General features: G+C 40.8%; 1 protein-coding gene across 1 annotated transcript in view; it reads left to right on the forward strand.

Annotated features, from left to right (window-relative positions):
• lmbr1 (limb development membrane protein 1) overlaps nt 1-19,644 on the forward strand; it is a 283,776-nt gene that overhangs the window by 82,029 nt on the left and 182,103 nt on the right. Inside the window, exon 5 of the mRNA XM_068015009.1 lies at nt 4,359-4,462. Within this exon, the coding sequence (XP_067871110.1) occupies nt 4,359-4,462 (104 nt within the window). The remainder of the gene's footprint in view (nt 1-4,358; nt 4,463-19,644) is intronic.

Below are 19,644 nucleotides of genomic sequence, written 5' to 3' on the forward strand. Positions count from 1 at the left end.
CAAGACTCATTCACATAGAACTCTTGCAGGCTGCAGACAGGTAAGAATTTCCTTTCATCGGTCAGGTCTGGACCTGAACTTCGATGTCAGAGTCCATTTTACATTTTCAGAGTAAACAAATACTCCATTTGAAGTGAAACCTGTTTGATTTGTTGCTTTATTTCTGGCCTCTTGTGATAAAATATTTTTAATTTATTGCTTCTACTTCACTGCAAACTACCTATTAAATCATTAGATGAAAAGTAAATCTTGAGATGAGAGCTAGAACTTGATATAGCTTACATTCCAAGTGTAATATTTGGAAGAATGCGACTGGTGGAAGACCGTATAAACAGTGATTTTATTCAATGTGCTGATTTACACCAAAAAACCAGCAGGTGGCGGGAGTGCACAACAATACTAAAATTCATTGTCTTTTATTGTCGTTTGCCCAGCTTTCGAAGTTCTGATAGTGTTAACTGCAATGTTTGAAATATGAATGTGAAATTAAGAATCTTACTAAATATGTGGGTCTGAAATTTCTTGGGTCCTGCCCAAGAGAGGCAATCTGATTGAAACATATAAGATTCTAAGGGGGCTTGACAGGATAGATGTTGGCAATATGTTTCCACTGGTGGGGGAATCTGGAACTAGGAGACTTAGTTACAGCATAAGGGTCACACATTTAAAACTGAGATGCGAAGAAATTTCTTTTCTCAGAGGGTGGTGCATCTCTGGAATTCTCTACCTCAGAGAGTTGTGGAGGCTAGGTCACTAAATGTATTTAAGGAGGAGGTAGATAGATTTTTGAAATCTTGGGGAGTCCAGGGTAATGTGGAGCAGGCCCGGAAGAGGAGTTGAGGCCTGGGACAGATCAGCCATGATCTTACTGAATGGCGCGGCAGGCTTGAGGGGCTGAATGGTCTTCTCCTGCTCCTTATTATGTAATGAGAAAGGGCTAATTAATAATGTTGTAAAAGAACCTTGAGGGATGAGTGACCATAATATGAAAGAATTTTACATTATGTTTGAAAATGAGGTAGTTCAGTCTGAAGAACGAAGGACATTCGGAAGGTATTGGAGGAAATTAGGAAGGTATGGGGGCAAATTGGCTGAGGTGGGTTGGGAAAATACATTAAAAAGTATGACAGTGCAAAGACAATAGGTAGCCTTCAAAGAATTATTACATAGTTTACAGCAAGTATATATTCCAAAAGTAAAAGCAGTGAACTGTGGCTAACCGAGGAAGTTAAGGTGAAAGCAAAATACTGCAGATGCTGGAAATCTGAAATAAAAACAAGAAATGCTGGCAATACTCTGCAGGTCTGGCAGCATCTGTGGAGAGAGAAGCAAAGTTAACGTTTCAGGTCAGTGACCCTTCATCAGAACTGGCAGAGGCTAGAAATGGAATAGGTTTTCAACAAGTAAAGCGGGGGTGGGGCAAGAGAGAACAGAAGAGAAGGTGTTGATAGGACAAGGTCACAGGAAGTTAAGGATTGTATAAGATTAAAAGAAAGGCCTGTAAAGTTGCCAAAAATAGTAGTATACTTGAGGATTGGGAGGATTTTAGAATACAGCAAAGGAGGACAAAGAAACTGATGAAGGGGAATAGAATATGAATGTAAACTGGCAAAAAACAAAAAAAAGGACTATAAAAGTTTCTATAGGAACGTAAAAAGGAAACGTTTGGCTAAGACAAATGTGGTCCATTACAGGCAGAGTCAGGAGAATTTACAATAGGGAATAGAGAAATGGCAGAGAAGCAAAATGATTACTTTGTGTCTGTCTTCACTGAGGAAGATACAAGAAATCTCCCAGAATTAGAGATCCAAGGGACTAGGGAGAATGAGGAATTAAAGGAAATTAGTATTCGTAGAAAGTTTGTATTGGCGAAATTATTGGGGCTGAAGCTTGATAAGTCCCCAGGACCTGATATTCTACATCCCAGAGCATTGAAAGAGGTAGCTGTGGAGATTGTGGATGCATTGGTGATCATCTTCCAAAATTCTATAGATTCTGGAACAGTTTCTGGAGATTGGAAGGTAGCAAATGTCACCCGACTATTTAAGAAGGGAGGGAGAGAGAAAACAGGGAACTACAGACCTGTTAGCCTTACATCAGCAAAACGGAAAATGTTAGAATCTATTCTAAAGGATGTGATAAATGGACACTTGGATAATAATCTGATTGGGCATAGTCAACATGGATTTATGAATGGGAAATCATGTTTGACAGACCTGTTGGGAGTTTTTTGAAGATGTTACTAACAGAATTGATAAAGGGGAGTTGGTGGACGCAGTATACTTGGATTTTCAGAAGGCTTTTGATAAAGTCCTCCACAGGAGGTTGGTTAGCAAAATTAAAGAACATGGGATAGGAGGAAAAATACTGGCATGGATTAAGGATTGGTCCACAGGCAGAAAACAGAGAGTGGGAATAAATGGGTCATTCTCGTGTTGGCAGGCTGTGATTAGTGGGTACTTGGGACCCAGCTGTTCGCAATATATATCAATGATTTGGATGTAGGAACCAAATGTAATATTTCCAAGTTCACAGATGACACAAAACTAGGTGGGAATGTGTGTTGTGAGGAAGATGCAAAGCAGCTTCAAGGGGATTTGGACAGACTTAGTGATTGGGCAAGAACGTGGCAGATGTAATATAATGGGGAGAATTGTGAGGTTATCCATTTTGTTAGGAGGAATAGATGTGCAGAGTATTTCTTAAATGGAAAGTGATTAGAACGTGTAGATGTACAAAAGGACTTGGATGTCCTCATCAGTTAGTCACAGAAAGCTAACATGCAGGTGCAGGAAGCAATTAAGAAGGCTGATGGTATGTTAGCCTTTATCGCAAGAGGATTTGAGTACGGGAGTAGTGAAGTCTTCAATTGTATAGCACCTTGGTTAGACCATACCTGGAGTACTGTGTGTAGTTTTGGTCCCCTTACCTTAGGAAGGATATTATTGCCATAGCGGGAGTGCAACGAAGATTCACCAGACCTGTTCCCGGGATGGCGGGACTGCACTATGAAGAGAGATTAGGGAAACTGGACCTGTATTCTCGAGAGTTTTGAAGAATGAGAGGTGATCTCATTGAAACCTACAAAATACTTAAAGGGATAGACAGGGTAGATGCAGTTAAGATATTTCCCCTGGTTGGGGAGTCTGGAACCAGGGGACACAATTTCAAAATAAGGGGGAAGCCACTTAGGGCCAGGGATGAGGAGAACTTTCTTTACTCTGAGGGTTGTGAAGCTCTGGAACTTTGCAGCCCAGAGGGTTATGGAAGCTCAGTCATTGAGTATGTTTAAAGTAGAGATTGACAGATTTCTAAATACCAATGTCATAAAGGCATATGGGGTAGTGTGGGGAAAAAAGCACTGAAGTGGATGATCAGCCATGGTCGTATTGAATGGTGGAGCAGGCTCGATGGGCTGAATGGCCTACTCCTTCTCCGATGTTCCTTTCAGGCAGCTTGAAATGCCATTGTATTAGCTACAGTGACAAGTTGAGCTGCAGCAGGTACATAAAACTGATTAAAAATGTAAGTTCATGAATTTTTGCATGTGCAAGCCTTTGTTCTACAGATTGCATCCTCCACACCCTCCTGGAGTGAACCAGCACTTTGCAATGATCTGGGAATAGCCACAGAGACAACCTCCTGTAAAAGGTTTTGTTACGTGATTTAATGTTTCAATATTGCAAGTTTCTTCCATATGACGAGTCCCTTGACCTGGAGTATCTATTAGTTTTTCAAGAATGTTAAAGAGTTTGAGATTCCTCAAAGAGAATCATACACTATGTAAGCTTAAGATTGGACAAGGATTGTTGTTAGGAGTGGCTGTGGTTTCTGAGATTTAACTTTTTATTTTTTGAAAGAGTCTGTGTTGCTATCTGTACTCTCAACGATGTTTGGCTGCCTAAAATGGGTGCTTTGGCGTAGAACCTTTGTCACTGGGGAGTGTATAATATACTGCTAGAAGTCTAGTCTGCTGGCTTTCCCTCACTCCCTAGCAGTCATAATACTTGATAATGCAGCAAGACTCCTATTTTCTTGAAATATGAAACTTGGGTACCATATTAAAACAGGTTTGTCAAAAACAAAGTATTTAATTCTTGAAGCATTGAAGATGTAAACTTGTGAACTGACAAACTGTTAACTTTTTAATTTGATTCTTCTAGTTCTGTTATCGCTTTCATTGTTTTGTGTGTTTGAGCTTCTCAGCCTGAGGAGAGAATAGTGAATTAATGGTGCAGAGTGCAGCTGATGTATTTGGTTTAAGAACACTTCACTGTATAAGCACAGCACTATGATGGTTTAAGGCTATTGCATAGTCCCTTATTTATGCAAAATATTTTTCGTCATGTCTACTCTAGGACTGTGGAATCTTGTATCCCTGTTCTCCAACCTTTCCCTGTTTGTGCTGATGCCATTTGCCTACTTTTTCTTGGAATCTGAAGGATTTGCTGGATCCAAGAAGGTATGTCTTTGTTTTGGATAATTATTTTTAGTTGTCACAGTAGTTGTGTAAGAGAACTTAATGGAATAAAGATTCACTTGCATTATACCAACATGAATTGAAACTAGTGGTAAGACTGTATGTCTTGACCCTCAACAAAAAGCCAGTGCCTTGAAACGAGTTGCTCAAATACGGGTTCCAGTCATGGTTGAGAGGGCTTTTGTTTCATTGTTGACCAAAGAAGACTGCTTTGGTCTTGCCTCCACTTTTAATTTTTCAGTCAACAAAAGCTGCAACTTGAAATTCACCAGCAGCTGTTTGTAAAGGAAACGCTTTTAGATACATCTGAGGATCGAGCCTATGATTAGGCTAATGATGTTACAGGTCAACAGGCTTCAAAACTCAAAGAAAGTAAGAAACTACTGGAAATGCAAGGATAAATATATCTGTTGGTTAATTGCTTTGTGTTTCAGCCCCCAAAATGGCAACCAATATTTTTTCTGCCTTGACAATTGGAATTTCTACCTCTTCAGAATTATCCATGTTTGATTGTGGCTGCTTAGTGAGTGTACAGGTGCAACATTGTCTCTTCTAATTTCACTTGATGGTGGCCTGGTAGCCTTGAGAGATCTCCAATTTGCCAGTGTGAACTAGGCAAGATGGCTGTGAAATAGCAGTGACATCATCATAATTCACCTTGTTTCTGGAAAAAAAAACCTCTATCTCCCTTCTGGTTCTGTTTTGTCAATTATCTCTAATCTGTGTCCTCTGATTAGTGGTCCTCTTGCCAGTGGAAACAGTTCATCTTTGTTTACTCCATCAAAACTCCTCATAATTTTGAACATTTCTATTAAATCTCCCCTTAACTGTCTCTGTTTCAGGGAGACCACTCCCAGCTTTTCTAGTTTCTCCGCATAACTGAAGACCCTCATCCCTGCTATCATTCTGGTAAATCTCCTGTTCACCCTCCTGATGGTCTTTTGAAAGTGTGGTGCCCAGAATTGGACACATACTTCAGCTGAGCTCTAACGAGTGAATTATAAATGTTTTGCACAACTTCTTTGCTTTTGTACTCAAAAAGGAAAAATGAATGAGATTTAAAAATAACTAGCAGACGGTAAAAGATTATAATTTGGGCTATTCAATGCAGTGAGAGCTTACTGTTGAACTGGACCTACCTTCTGCGACTTCCATCATCAGTCAAGCCTTTGTGTGTTATTTGTTTTGAAAAGGCAATGAATTTGTTGCTTGCAAGATGGGATAAAATGCATTTAACTCTTATAGGGATTGTAACCTTACAACATGGATCTGGCCAGTTCAGATCTGCTTTTTTCTTCCTCTTGTTGCACAGTTGGAGCTTATATTGCGATCATAATTACTGTTGTACAAGTTGAGCGCGATTTGAGCTTAGAATTTAAAATGTCATCTGGAACTTGTATGACCTGGATTCTACTTGTCTGTCTTGGCTGTGACCATGCAAAAGTTATGGTTGTATAAACCAGACGTCAGGTTGTATTTCAACAGACGGCTTTTAAAATGAATTGAGGTGTTGAGCTGACCTGTATACAGACAAAACACTTCTCCATATTCATAAATGTATCTGAAATTTCAAAAGTAGTTACAGTTCAAAATTTTTTCTTTTGAATTGTCGATATGACAGTGTGGATATGACCTAAAAGTGGGAGTATTTTAATGTCATGGTGGCTGAATTGATTGGCTTAATCTAAATGTTTATACTTGGCTTTGTCTGGTCAATTAAGCTATGCAGTAGACGATCTGTTGAACAATTCAGTAAAATTCCAAATGCCAATTTCTGAAAGCAAAAAGAAAGAGCAGCAGATATCTGCGTAGTTAGATGCAAGAAACCTGAATCTTAGCCATATACAGAACAAGTGTCTGTGTTGTGACATTTTGCTCGCATAAATCTGTGAACATAATCTGAGGGTGATATTATCCACATGTTCATTGACAGTCAGATGACATCAGCATCCTAACCCATTATCCCAATTATCCAGACATTACAAAACACTGAACTCAAATGTAGCAGCTGTGAGTTTGAGTCTAAGTGCAATGCTTGGAAAAAAAGGTCTATTAATAAAGAGGGCAGTATGAAAATTGCAGTGATTTCCTTGCCTAATTAATTAGATCCACCAGATGGAAATGAAGAGGCCAATATTGGTGCTCAAAATGTCTATAAACCTGAGCAAAAAGACAGCACAATGGACGAGAAAAAAAGATTTTTAATACACTTCAATCCTGTGTCGCAGTTTGAGATTGTCCTGGTTTGCATCCCTTTTGGCAAACTTACATAAAACTGACCATGTACTGTATTTTACGACCAGATGACTTTTTTTGTAGTGCTCATTGAAGTTAATTTGTATCAGACCCATATTAAAGAGACTTCAAAATCAGTAGGAAGTAGAAGTCTGCTTTGTCAGTTCATTTCATTGCATTCTTTCATTTTTTTAAAACTTGTTTTCTCCCCATTGATGATCCATAAATTGTTGTTAAAGACTGATTACGGAAGCACTGCTTTGTGTTAATAGCACGTGTATATTTTTGCCGTTCATTTGGCTAGTGAAGGGGGATGAAATTAACCATATTGAAAAGTTGATGGAATAAACAAAATACTACTTCAGGAAAAGAAGATTCTGTTTAAATTTAAGCACAAATTGATTTTAAATTTCTTTTTAAGTAGTTTTATGGTGCAATATATTGCATAGTTTCAAAAATTAAGTTGTCAGAAGAACAGGCTTCATTTGCTTAAGGACAGACATTGGTGTTAAAATCAATATGATTTCAAGTCGTTAGTCGTTTTTATTTGATTGAGGTGCATGGAATTTCAATTTATAATATCTGGAATTCTTTGTAGTTTGGCTCCATAACCTTTCAAGGGCAATAGCACTTTTCCTCTGCAACTAAATTACATGTCCCAGCTATTTATACCTGAACAGTTTTTAATCGCTACTTTAGCTTATATGGATTTAAAAAATTAATTCTGTTATTAATATTAATTGCTAATATTTTTTGACATCAGCCTCTTATTAGGTGAGGGGTAGAGGTTCGTTGAAAGATTAGTTGATTGTGAAAGCAGCCCTGCTTCTTGTGATTTTAGTAACGAATCTTTATCAGTCCAGTGATGGAATTCATTTAATCCTGTTTGTTGGCTGTTGAGAAAACCTAATCCTTGCCTGTGTGTTCCCTGCAACCCCAAAATCACCCATACCAGTGTTTTGGATGAGGAAATCCTACAGACTCTTGTAATACACATTTCCCAACATCTAGGAAAAATGGCTGAGTTGTCAGTCTTACACAAGATTATAAATGGATCAGCACCCCAAAATTTACTTGATTTAATCCAAACCTGTATGCTTGCGCCAGGAACATAAAAAGTACAATGGCACCTCAACATCAGTAGCTGTTCCAGAAGCAGATGCTGCAAAAGTTTTGCAGACAGCTGCTTCCATTTATGGAACTCTGTGCCATATAAATCATTGTGAAGATAATCCTGAACTAGGATTACTGGATTATTATTAATAAAATTCAGGGCGGCGCAGTGGTTAGCACCGCAGCCTCATAGCTCCAGCGACCCGGGTTCAATTCTGGGTACTGCCTGTGTGGAGTTTGCAAGTTCTCCCTGTGTCTGCGTGGGTTTCCTCCGGGTGCTCCGGTTTCCTCCCACATGCCAAAGACTTGCTGGTTGATAGGTTAATTGGCCATTATAAATTGCGCCTAGTATAGGTAGGTGGTAGGGAAATATAAGGACAGGTGGGGATGTGGTAGGAATATGGAATTAGTGTAGGATTAGTATAAATGGGTGGTTGATGGTCGGCACAGACTCGGTGGGCCGAAGGGCCTGTTTCAGTGCTGTATCTCTAAAACTTAAAAACTAAAAGCACAATACTGTCGATGCTGGAAATCTGAAATAAAAACAGAAAGTGCTTGAAATACTCAGCAGGTCTGGCAGCATCTGTGGAGAGAGGAGCAGAGTTAACGTTTCGGGTCTGTGACCTTTCATCAAAATTGGCAAAGGTTAGCTATGCAATAGGCTTTGAGCAAGTGAAAAGTGGGGGCATGGGGAAGAACAACAAAAGGGAAGGTTTATGACAGGACAGAGGGCAGGAGGGATTTCATGACCGATGTCACGGGACAAAGGCAAAGGATTACGTATTAGGGTATGAGAAAACCTGTAGCTTCCCTGTCGTATCTGAGTACAGTTCCTTTGGTTTTATCTCAAAGCATTATCAATTTTATTCAATGTGTATTATCATTGTAGTTGTTACTGAGTGCACCCTGTAATGACAGTTAATGTACAAAGGAAATACGTCTCCATTGGTACTTCCAAATCTTAGCATGTAGACATTTAGGATTTTGTATTTTTAAAATCAGACTTTAAAAAGTAAAGCGTGATTATTTTGCTCCACTTTTATTTAAGTTTGCAAGTCCAGTGCTCTACCTGTACAAGGATTTTGGGAAGGTTAAAAAAAAAACATTAGGTCCAACAAACCTGTACTTTTTCTCTTTACTCTCTGAAAATGCATCCAATCATCACGGGAATCCATTTATAGTGTCTGCTTCAATGATCTTTAATAACCTATTTCATAACTTTGTTGCCCGTTGAGTGAAAAACTTATTTTTTCCTTTCTTTTAGTTTGTATTGTTTAATGTTTAAAACCTTTACCACAATGAGCAGGTAGTTTGAGTCAGTTTTATTAACTTGAAGTCTTTCCTTTTACAAAGAAAAACATGGCAAATTCCTTGAGTTTTCCTTGTTTAAATTTCTGATGTATGTACTTCTTTCATGACTCTCTACATTTTCAAGGGCAACAGCATCCTTTCCATGAGGTGACCAGAGCTGCACACATTATTCCAGCATATTATATTAACTGTACATAACTTCGAATATGTGTAACATCTTTGTGGAACAGACAATTAAAAAAAAAAATCACCCATTATTTTGCACATTGCAGATCTAGATGAAAAAGACTGTATTGAGAATAATATACCAAATGTACAGTCTTCTGGACTGCAGCTAAATGGTTGAAAATGTGGCCACAAATGCTTACTTTGAAAGTACCAAAAATAATTTGCATGTTTTCAGTATGTAATTGCGACGAGCAATGACAGGAAACACAGCTTTGAATTGACAAAACTACTTGTACTCAAAGCCCTTCCTACTTTATTAATTTTCATAAATTATTTCCCATATAGCTGTTATAAATTTAACATTGCATTCACTGCATTCAGAGACATCTCAGGTGGTGGATATTGAACTGCAAATCAAAGAGGAGCGGGGCGGGGGGCGGTGCAACAACACATTCACAGTGAAAGGTTTGAAAGGAGATTTTTGAAGGCAAGGAAGGGAACTCACAAGGCAGTGATAGATCAAGTTCCAGAGGAATCATGTTGCTTGCTGGAGAAGTAGGCTGGCATCTGTGGAGCAGAGTCTGTGCATAGGGAGGTGGAGCTGGAGAACATTAATTACTGAGGTAAAGAGGGTGAGGCTGTGGAGGGATTTGCAATTGAGGAGAAGAATCTTGGTGGATTGTCTGGGGCATAAAGAACAAAGAAGAACAAAGATAATTACAGCACAGGAACAGGCCCTTCAGCCCTCCAAGCCTGCACTGATCCAGATCCTCTATCTAAACATGTCGCCTATTTTCTAAGGGTCTGTATCTCCTTGCTTGCTGCCCATTCATGTATCTGTCTAGATACATCTTAAAAGACGCTATCGTGCCCGCGTCTACCACCTCCGCTGGCAACGCATTCCAGGCACCCACCACCCTCTGCGTAAAGAACTTTCCACGCATATCCCCCTAAACTTTTCCCCTCTCACTTTGAACTCGTGACCCCTAGTAATTGAATCCCCCACTCTGGGGAAAAAGCTTCTTGCTATCCAGCCTGTCTATACCTCTCATGATTTTATACACCTCAATCAGGTTCCCCCCTCAACCTCCGTCTTTCTAATGAAAATAATCCTAATCTACTCAACCTCTCTTCATAGCTAGCGCCCTCCATACCAGGCAACATCCTGGTGAACCTCCTCTGCACCCTCTCCAAAGCATCTACATCCTTTTGGTAATGTGGCGACCAGAACTGCACGCAGTATTCCAAATGTGGCCGAACCAAAGTCCTATACAACTGTAACATGACCTGCCAACTCTTGTACTCAATACCCCGTCCGATGAAGGAAAGCATGCCGTATGCCTTCTTGACCACTCTATTGACCTGCGTTGCCACCTTCAGGGAACAATGGACCTGAACACCCAAATCTCTCTGTGCATCAATTTTCCCCAGGACTTTTCCATTTACTGTATAGTTCACTCTTGAATTGGATCTTCCAAAATGCATCACCTCGCATTTGCCCTGATTGAACTCCATCTGCCATTTCTCTGCCCAACTCTCCAATCTATCTATATTCTGCTGTATTCTCTGACAGTCCCCTTCACTATCTGCTACTCCACCAATCTTAGTGTCGTCTGCAAACTTGCTAATCAGACCACCTATACTTTCCTCCAAATCATTTATGTATATCACAAACAACAGTGGTCCCAGCACGGATCCCTGTGGAACACCACTGGTCACTTGGCATTCGGTATGTATTGCAGTTTTTGGAGGGTGGAAGCAGGGCAGTCAAGGAGAGCAATGGACAAGTCTAGTTGAGAGTTGATTATAGGTGCATATTGGGTTTTGTACAGCAGAAAAGTATCAAGATTTTTTGGATGTAGGAAGAATGTTGAGGTCAGGGTTGAGCAGTTAAAGTTCTGTACTTCAGGGTTTAGCTTAAGGTGGCAGTTGGAGAGTTAGAGGGATTCAAGGCTGGAGGCACTCATGTTTATGGGATCTGGAGGATGGCTTAGATTCTGCTGACATTATGCGGGAGGAATGATCCAAGTTTTAATGCTGAATAGGCAGTTGGAGAGCTTTGGGTCAATGTAGATGGCAGGGAAGTAGAGCTCTGTTTACTGTGTCTGTGTGAAAGCTGATCCCATGTTCGTGATGAGTTGCTGAGGGCTAACATGTAAATGATGAGGTAACTGCACACCAAAGGCATCAACTTCCAACAAGTAGAGGAGTGGAACCAGGAGAGACCATTGCTGCAGAGGAGCGATGTTTGAGGAATGTGGCTGATTGTGTTGAAGGTAGTGAACATGGTGAAGAGGAACGCAAATGGGTCCTGGGTGTAGGGATTTAGCTTCTTGCACAAGTTTGTGCTGGTGGAGAAGAAGTGTGGACCAAGTATGGGTGGGGTGAGCAATTACATAGTGTGCTCACTGCAATCTGACCTTGAACAGGTGGCACCTGCAGTAGAGACCTGTTTCATTGGCACAGTAGTAGAATGTCTTGTGAATCCTTTCACTGCTGCTATGGAGACTTTGGCATGCAAACTCTTAAGATACAGTTATAGAAGAAGATTGCATGTAACCATGACAGTATGGACACAATGGAACCTCATAAATGCCCACTGCTATATATTCATCCAGGTCAGTACTCATTGAGGGGAAACTTTTGTTTTGTGAATGGGGCATCACTGGAACTATTTGATACTTGTGTCATCAGCAGTTCTGTGTTGTTTTATATACCTGCACAGGAGATGGTGCAAGTATGATCCCCAAGCAACTGAAACAAAACATTGGTTGTCAAAAGGTAAACGTGACAGGACAGATGGGGTTTTCTATATTTAAAAAAAAAAGTTAAGTGAACAAGTATATTCAATAGAAAATAGTATTGTCGAATTGCCGAGTTTATGGAAAGAATGGAGACACCTCATGCATCTTGCTCCCTGACGTTGTGACTATAGTGATTATGGTCATCTATGAGTTGGAGATGTCCTGGTATCCTGGCCAGCATTACTTTCTTGCCCAATATAATCAAAACAGATTAGTTGAATATTTTAATCTCCTTACTGTTTGTAGGACTTGGCTGTGTCAAAGTGACAGGTACATTTGACTACATAATAGTGTTGACTGTAGTTTTAAGTAATTTGTTGTATCTTAAACACCTTCAAGGATTTTCTGAGTTTTGATGTGAAACTACACAAGTGCAACGTTTTTTTTTAGAAATTTGGAGACCTAAGCATTTAAAATGTATATTCTCATGTTCTTTTAAAAATTGAGTTTTTGTTTGTTAGCATACACCAACATTTTCTAGTGATGTATAATGCAGTGGATTGACTGTGTTTTTACAGGTTTTTTTTTGTAAGGTGGGGTGAACTCTGTGCTGTTATAATTTCAGAAGTTAGTCTGAAATGCAGCTGTGCTGATTTTAGGAGGGTGGTGCTATGTACAGCTACATATTTGGGTCATGGGATGGGGGAAATGGTGGCGGGGTGGTAGGAGCCAGGGAATTTTGTAGCAGTTCACAAGATGCATGGAAAAGCTGGGTGTCTGCTAGTGCTAGAACACAAGAAATAGGAGCAGAAGTAGACCATATGGCCCGTTGAGCCTGCTCTGCCATTCAATACACTCATGGCTGATCTTGGGCTACATTGCCACTTTCCCAGCCACTCCCCATATTCCTTGATTCCCTGTGAGACAAAAAATCTATCTATCCCAGCCTTAAATGTATTCATTGGAGCATCCACAACCCTCTGGGGTAGAGAATTCCAAGGATTCACAACCCTTTGAGTGTTGTAATTTCTCCTCATCTCAGTTCTGAATGATTGACCTCTTAGACTGTGTCTCCGTGTTCTACATTCCCCAACCAGTGGGAACAATCTCTCAGCTTCTACCCTATCAAGCCCTTTCAGAATCTTGTATGTCTCAATTAGATTGCCTCATTCTGCTAAACTCCAGACAATATAGGCACAATTTATTCAGCCTCTCATCATAGGACAAACCCCTCATCCCAGGGACCAATGTAGTAATTCTTCACTGCACTGCCTCCAGTGCAAGTACATCCTTTCTTAAATGTGGAGACCAAAACTGCACACAGTATTCTAGGTGCGGTCTCACCAAAGCCTTGTATAATTTCAGTAAGACTTCTTTATTCCTGTACTCCAATCCCCTTGCAATAAAGGCCAACATGCCATTTGCCTTCCGAATAGCCTGCTGCACCTGCATGTTAACTTTGTGCGTTCCTTGCATGAGTGCCCACAAGTCTGTCTGAACATCAACAGTTACCAGTTTCACACCTTTTAAAAAAAAAAAATTCTGCTGTTCTATTTTTACGACCAAAGTGAACAACTTCATACTTCCCTACATTATACTCCATTTGCCGTCTTGTTGCGCGCTCACTTAACCTGTCTATATCTCTTTGCAGTTTCTCTATGTCCTCCCGGCAGCTTGCCTTTCCACCGAGCTTTGTATCATCAGCAAACTTAGATGCATTACTCTGTCTCTTCATTTACGTCATTATTATAGAGTGTAAATAGCTGAGGCCCCAGCGCTGATCCTTGCGGCACCCCACTATTCACTGCCTGCCAACTTGGAAATGCCCCATTTATACCCACTCTCTGCTTCCTGTCTGTTAACCAATCCTATCCACGCTAATGTATTACCCCCAACACCATGAGCCCTTATCTTGCCTATTAATCTTTTATGTGGCACTTTATCGAATGCCTTTTGAAATCCAGATATACTACATCTACTGGTTCCACCTTATCTACCCTACTAGCTACATCCTCAAAAAGCCTAATAAATTTATCAAATTTAGTAAAACCATGCTGACTTGTTCTAATCATACCGTACTTTTCCAAGTGCAGTGTTAAGACTTCTTTAATAGTTTCCAGCATCTTCCCAGCGACTGATGTTGGGCTAACTGGCCTGTAGTTCCCTGTTTTCTCTCTACCTCCTTTCTTGAAAAGCAGTGTAACATTTGCCAACTTCCAATCTGATGGGACCATTCCTCAATCTAAGGAATTCTGGAAAATCATAGCTAGCGCATCCACTACCTCTGCAGCTCTCTTTTAGAACCCAAGAATGTCAGCCATCTGGTCCCAGAGACTTGTCAGATTTTAGTCCTCAAGTTTCTCCAATACTTTTTCTCGGCTGATATCAATGTCCTTAATTTCCCCTCTCTTTTTAACCCCGAAGTGACTGCCTATTTCTGGTATGGAACTTGTGTCTTCGACTGTGAAGGCAGACAGAAAATATTTGTTCAATGCCTGTTCCGTTTCTGATTCCCCATGATGATTCCTTATGTCTCTGCCTCTAAGGGACCAACATCTACTTTAGCTTCTCTCTCCATTTATGTACTTATAAAAGCTCTTACAATCTGTTCTTATATTGCTGGCTAGTTTACTCTCATTCTATTTTTTTTCCTTTTTTATCAACTTTTTGATGGCCCTTTGCTAGTTTCTAAAACACTCCCAATTCTCAGACTCGCTACTATTTTTGCAACATTGTAAGCCTCTTTTAGTCTAACACTCTCCCTAACTTCCTGAGTGAGCCACGGATGGGTCTTTCTTGACGAGTTTTTGTTTTTGAACGGAATGTATTTTTGTTGAACACTTTGAATTGTTTCTTTAAATATTTCCCACTGTTCATTTACCGACATACCTTCCAGTCTATTTACCTAATTAACCTTAGCCAGCTCTCCCCTCATACCTTCGTAATTGGCTTTTGTTTAAGTTTAAGATTCTTGTTTGTGATTGAAGTATGTCACTTTCAAACTTAAGATGAAATTTAGTGGTATTATGATCACTGTTTTCCAGTGGCTCTTTTACTATGACATTGCTTATTAACCCTGCTTTATTACACAATACGAGATCTAAGATAGCTTTATCCCTGGTCGGTTCTACAAAGTATTGCTCCAAGAAACTGTCACGAAATCATTCTACAAATGCATCGTTGCCAATTTGATTGTCCCAGTCTATATGCAGATTAAAGTCCTCCACAATTAATACATTACCTTTTTTACATGCTCCAATATTTTCCCATTAAATGTTCTGTCCAATAATATAACTACTGTTAGGAGCCTGTAAGCTACTCCCACCAGTGTTTTCTGACTCCTGCTATTCCTAATTTCCACCCAAACTGCTTCTACTTCATGATCATCTGAGGCCAGATCCCTTCTTATTAATGTCCTTATGTTATCCTTTACTATCAGGCTACCCCTCCTCCTTTGCCATTCTGTCTGTCTCTCTGAAATATTGTGTACCCTGCAATATTCATTTCCCAGCTTTGATCTCCTTGTAACCATGTCTCGGTAATAGCAATTAGTTCTAAATATTTTACCTCTATTCATGCCACTAGTTCATCTAGCTTATTACAGATGCTTCATGCATTCAGATAAAGGAACTTTATTTAATTTTTTAAACTCTATTCCCTGCAATGACCTTATTTGCTGATGTACAATTTTTGTTTAAAGTCCCCATCCTTTCCTGTCCCATTTTTTTGGGAGATCCCCACATCACTATCCTGCTCTGATGCCCTGACCTCACTCTTTGGATTTCTAAATTTCCCTTTACCCAAAACCCCCTCCCCCCACCCCCACTGCCAACCACCTTCTGTTAGTTTAAGGCCCTGTCCACAGCCTTAGTTTTGCAATTGGCCTGGACACTGGTTCCAGCAAGGTTCGAGTGAAGCCCATCCCAACGGACTAGCCCACTCTTCGCTGAGTACTAATACCAGTGCCCCAATAATCGAAACCCCTTCTTCCTACACCATTCTTTGAGCCAGGCGTTTAGTTCTCTAATCTGCTTGACCCTGTGCCAATTTGTGTGTGGCTCAGGTAACAATCCGGAGATGATGACCTTTGATTTTCTGCATTTTAGTTTGGACCCTAACTCCTCAAGTTTTCTAAGCAGACATCATTTCTGGTTCTACCTATGCCATTGGTTCCCACGTGGATCACGACAACCGGATCCTCCCACTCCAGGTTCCTCCTCAGCCACGAGGAGATGTTGATGTGGCACCGGGCAGGCAACACAGCCGTCTGTGCTCCCTGTTGCGGCCACAGAGAACGGTATCTATCCCCCTGACTGTACCATCTCTTATCACTACCACATTCCTCTTCATTCCCCCCACTGGAATGGCATCTTTTACCGTGGTGCCATGTTAGTCCGCTCATCCGCCTTGCAGTCCTTCTCTTCATCCATAGGTAGCAAGGACCTCGTACCTGTTGGACAAGGTCAGAGGCTGAGGCTGCTCCGTCAATTTGTGCTGATTCCTGTTACTTGCTTCACTCGCAGTCACACCCTCCAGTCCCTGACCATTGGCCATATCTTATGGTCTCCCTACTCTAAGGGGTGTGACTGCCTCCTATAATAAAGTGTCCAGGGAACTCTTCCCCCTCCCTGATGCTCCGCAATGTCTGCACCTCAGTCTTCAGCTCAGCAATTCTGAGCTGAAGTTGTGAAAGCTGCAGACACTTACTGCAGACATGATTACTTCCTGGAGCAAGACAGCACTGTCCACATCCAGCCCGACCCGACCCAACCCAAGCCCGAATGCTGGACCCGGAAGAGAGATCCGACTTGACCCGAACCCGACACATGTCGTCGGTTGTAGTCATGTTCGGGTCGGGTAGCCATGCTTTACCACCAGCCCTGCCATCTTGTACAACCTTACTTTTTAATTAGTCAATTAGTTAATAATTTAAGCTGAAGTAGTCGAAAGTTGCACTCACACCTTGAAGTCAAAGGAAGAAGTTTCACCAGCTGCTGGAGGCTGAAAAGGATAGGAAAAGGAACCCCTTTTCCCCGCTCTGCGCCTAATTCCCACATGCACCAAATTTCCAACTTCACTCTGGCAAATGTCTCTATCTGGAAACTATCTCTACTCACAACAAAGTAAGTTGGCCGTTTACATTCCCAAGTACAAATGATGAGTGCAGAACTGTGCTTGCAGTCAGTTGTGGTTTTATAATGTAAAAGCACTTCTGCAAATAATTGTTCATGGTGAAATGAGGCACCTGTAGCTTGACCCACTTTAAAACCAAGGAAGTAGAGACTAACAAAATGATTTGAACTGAATTAAATATTGTTTCTTTGGTTATGAAAAGCCAGACATGATGAGCTTGAACAAATATGTGAATCATGATGGTATAATTGAAAGAAAACAAGCCTGAGATGTCAGTGTTTTTGCACATGATTTAGACTCCTGGAATGTGAACGCATCAGATGCGACTACACTATATTTATTGCTATTAGTAAACAAAAAGTGTTCCTTACTTTGCACATTTTAAGCTTGTACTCTAAACAGACAATCCATGTAAACCCTTCACTTACAAGGTGTTAAATGGACAGTTCAGGTTGTGTCTTTACACATCACATGCTTATCGTAACCTTCAATTCGTTTCACGTCTAAATGACATTATCAGATGCGTTGTTATATTGGTCTGGTGTATCAGCATAGCTCAGTGATAACACTATTGTTTCTGAATCATAAAGTTGAGGGTTCAAGGCCATTTCCAGGGCTTCATAGAATTATTGATTCCTTACTACAGGGAAGGAGGCCATTCGGCCCATTATGCCCGTGATATCTTTTTGATAGAGCAGTCGTGCTTAGTCCCACATCCCGCATTTTTTGTCCATCACCCTGTAGGTTCCTCATCCTCAACCTGCCTGACTTCCTTTTTAAAATTATTTATGGCATCAGCTTCCACCAGCTTCATTTGGAGCCTTCCAAATCCCAGCAACTCTTGAGTGAAAACATTTCTCCTCAGCTTCCCTCTAGAACTTTTGCCAGTGATTTTGAATTCATAACCTCTGGTTATTGACTCATTGCCAGAGGGAATAATTTTTCATTACTCTTATCAAAACCTCATCATCATGAAAACGTGTATTAGGTTACTTCTAAACCTTTTCAGGTCCAAGGGGAACAGTCCTAATTTTTCCAACCTCTGCTCATAACTGAAATCCCTCATCCCAGGTAACATCCTGGTAAACCTCCTTTGTACCTTTTCTAGTGCCTTTCCGTCTTTTCTGAAGTGTGGTATCCAGAATTGTCCACAATACTCCAATTAAAGCTTAACCAGGGATTTACAAAGTTCTAGCAGGATCTCTTGGCTTTTAGATTCTATTCTTCCATTTATGACTTGAGGACATAATCTCAGCCAGTGTTTCAGTGCTGTACTGAGGAAGTTGCCATCAAGATGTTTAATTGTTCAGGTCAATATAAAAAAAAATCCCATGGCACCTTTCAAAAAATGGGAAGTCCTTTGTGTTCTGCATTGCATCCTTCCATAAACAACACCACTGTGAGAACAGCTGAAGGTCCGAGAGCACAGCGGGAATAAAGTAGTGGCGGAGAGAGCTGCTGAGAGAGGAAACCAAGAAAAGAAAAAAAAATTAAAACTTGACATTTTAGGGCGGCACAGTGGCGCAGTGGTTAGCACCGCAGCCTCACCGCTCCAGCGACTCGGGTTCAATTCTGGTTACTGCCTGTGTGGAGTTTGCAAGTTCTCCCTGTGTCTGCGTGGGTTTCCTCCCACATGCCAAAGACTTGCAGGGTGATAGGTTAATTGGCCATTATAAATTGCCCCTAGTATAGGTATGTGGTCGGGAAACAGGTGGGGATGTGGTAGGAATATGGAATTAGGGTAGTATTAGTATAAATGGGTGGTTGATGGTCGGCACAGACCCGGTGGGCCGAAGGGCCTGTTTCAGTGCTGTAACTCTAAAACTAAAAAACATAACAGGAAAGTGGGTAAGAGGTTGGTGAATATTTTTCCCCTCTGTCTCATCCCTAAACTAGGGCATTCTTCCAAATTAGGATCCAGGAAATTAACAACCTCAATCAGGGTGAGAAAACAGTGAGTGAATTAATAAGAGTAGTAGCACAGAGCAGGTCTAGAGGCATTAATTAAAATTAATAGTTTTAAACAAGGTACCAACTACATTCTAAAAGAGGTAATAGTGATTTTTTTTTTAGATCATGGATGGGCAGCTGTGATTGGTTGTTTGCAATTCCTGCACTATGTAGGAATGCTGGAACACTTCATGTGACTTGGGCGAACACGTGTGTAGGAAGTGTCTTCAGCTCAAGCTGAGGATTTCTGAGCTTGAGGGGCAACTGGAGTCACGGCAGAGCATCAGGGAGCAGGAGAATTTCCTAGATTGTACTTTCCAGGAGGTGGTCACCCCACAGGCAGTAAGAATTTAGGATATTAGGGTGGCCATCTGGAAGACTAGAAAGAGGCAAGAGGTGCAGGAGTCTTTGGGGTGTATGCCATTCTCAAACAGGTACTCAGCGTTACAGACTGTTGGGAGTGATGATACCCTGAAAGACCAGACAGACCATGGCACCAATGGGCAAGGG

The sequence above is a fragment of the Heterodontus francisci genome, chromosome 2 (assembly GCF_036365525.1).
Source record: "Heterodontus francisci isolate sHetFra1 chromosome 2, sHetFra1.hap1, whole genome shotgun sequence".
Taxonomy (NCBI): domain Eukaryota; kingdom Metazoa; phylum Chordata; class Chondrichthyes; order Heterodontiformes; family Heterodontidae; genus Heterodontus; species Heterodontus francisci.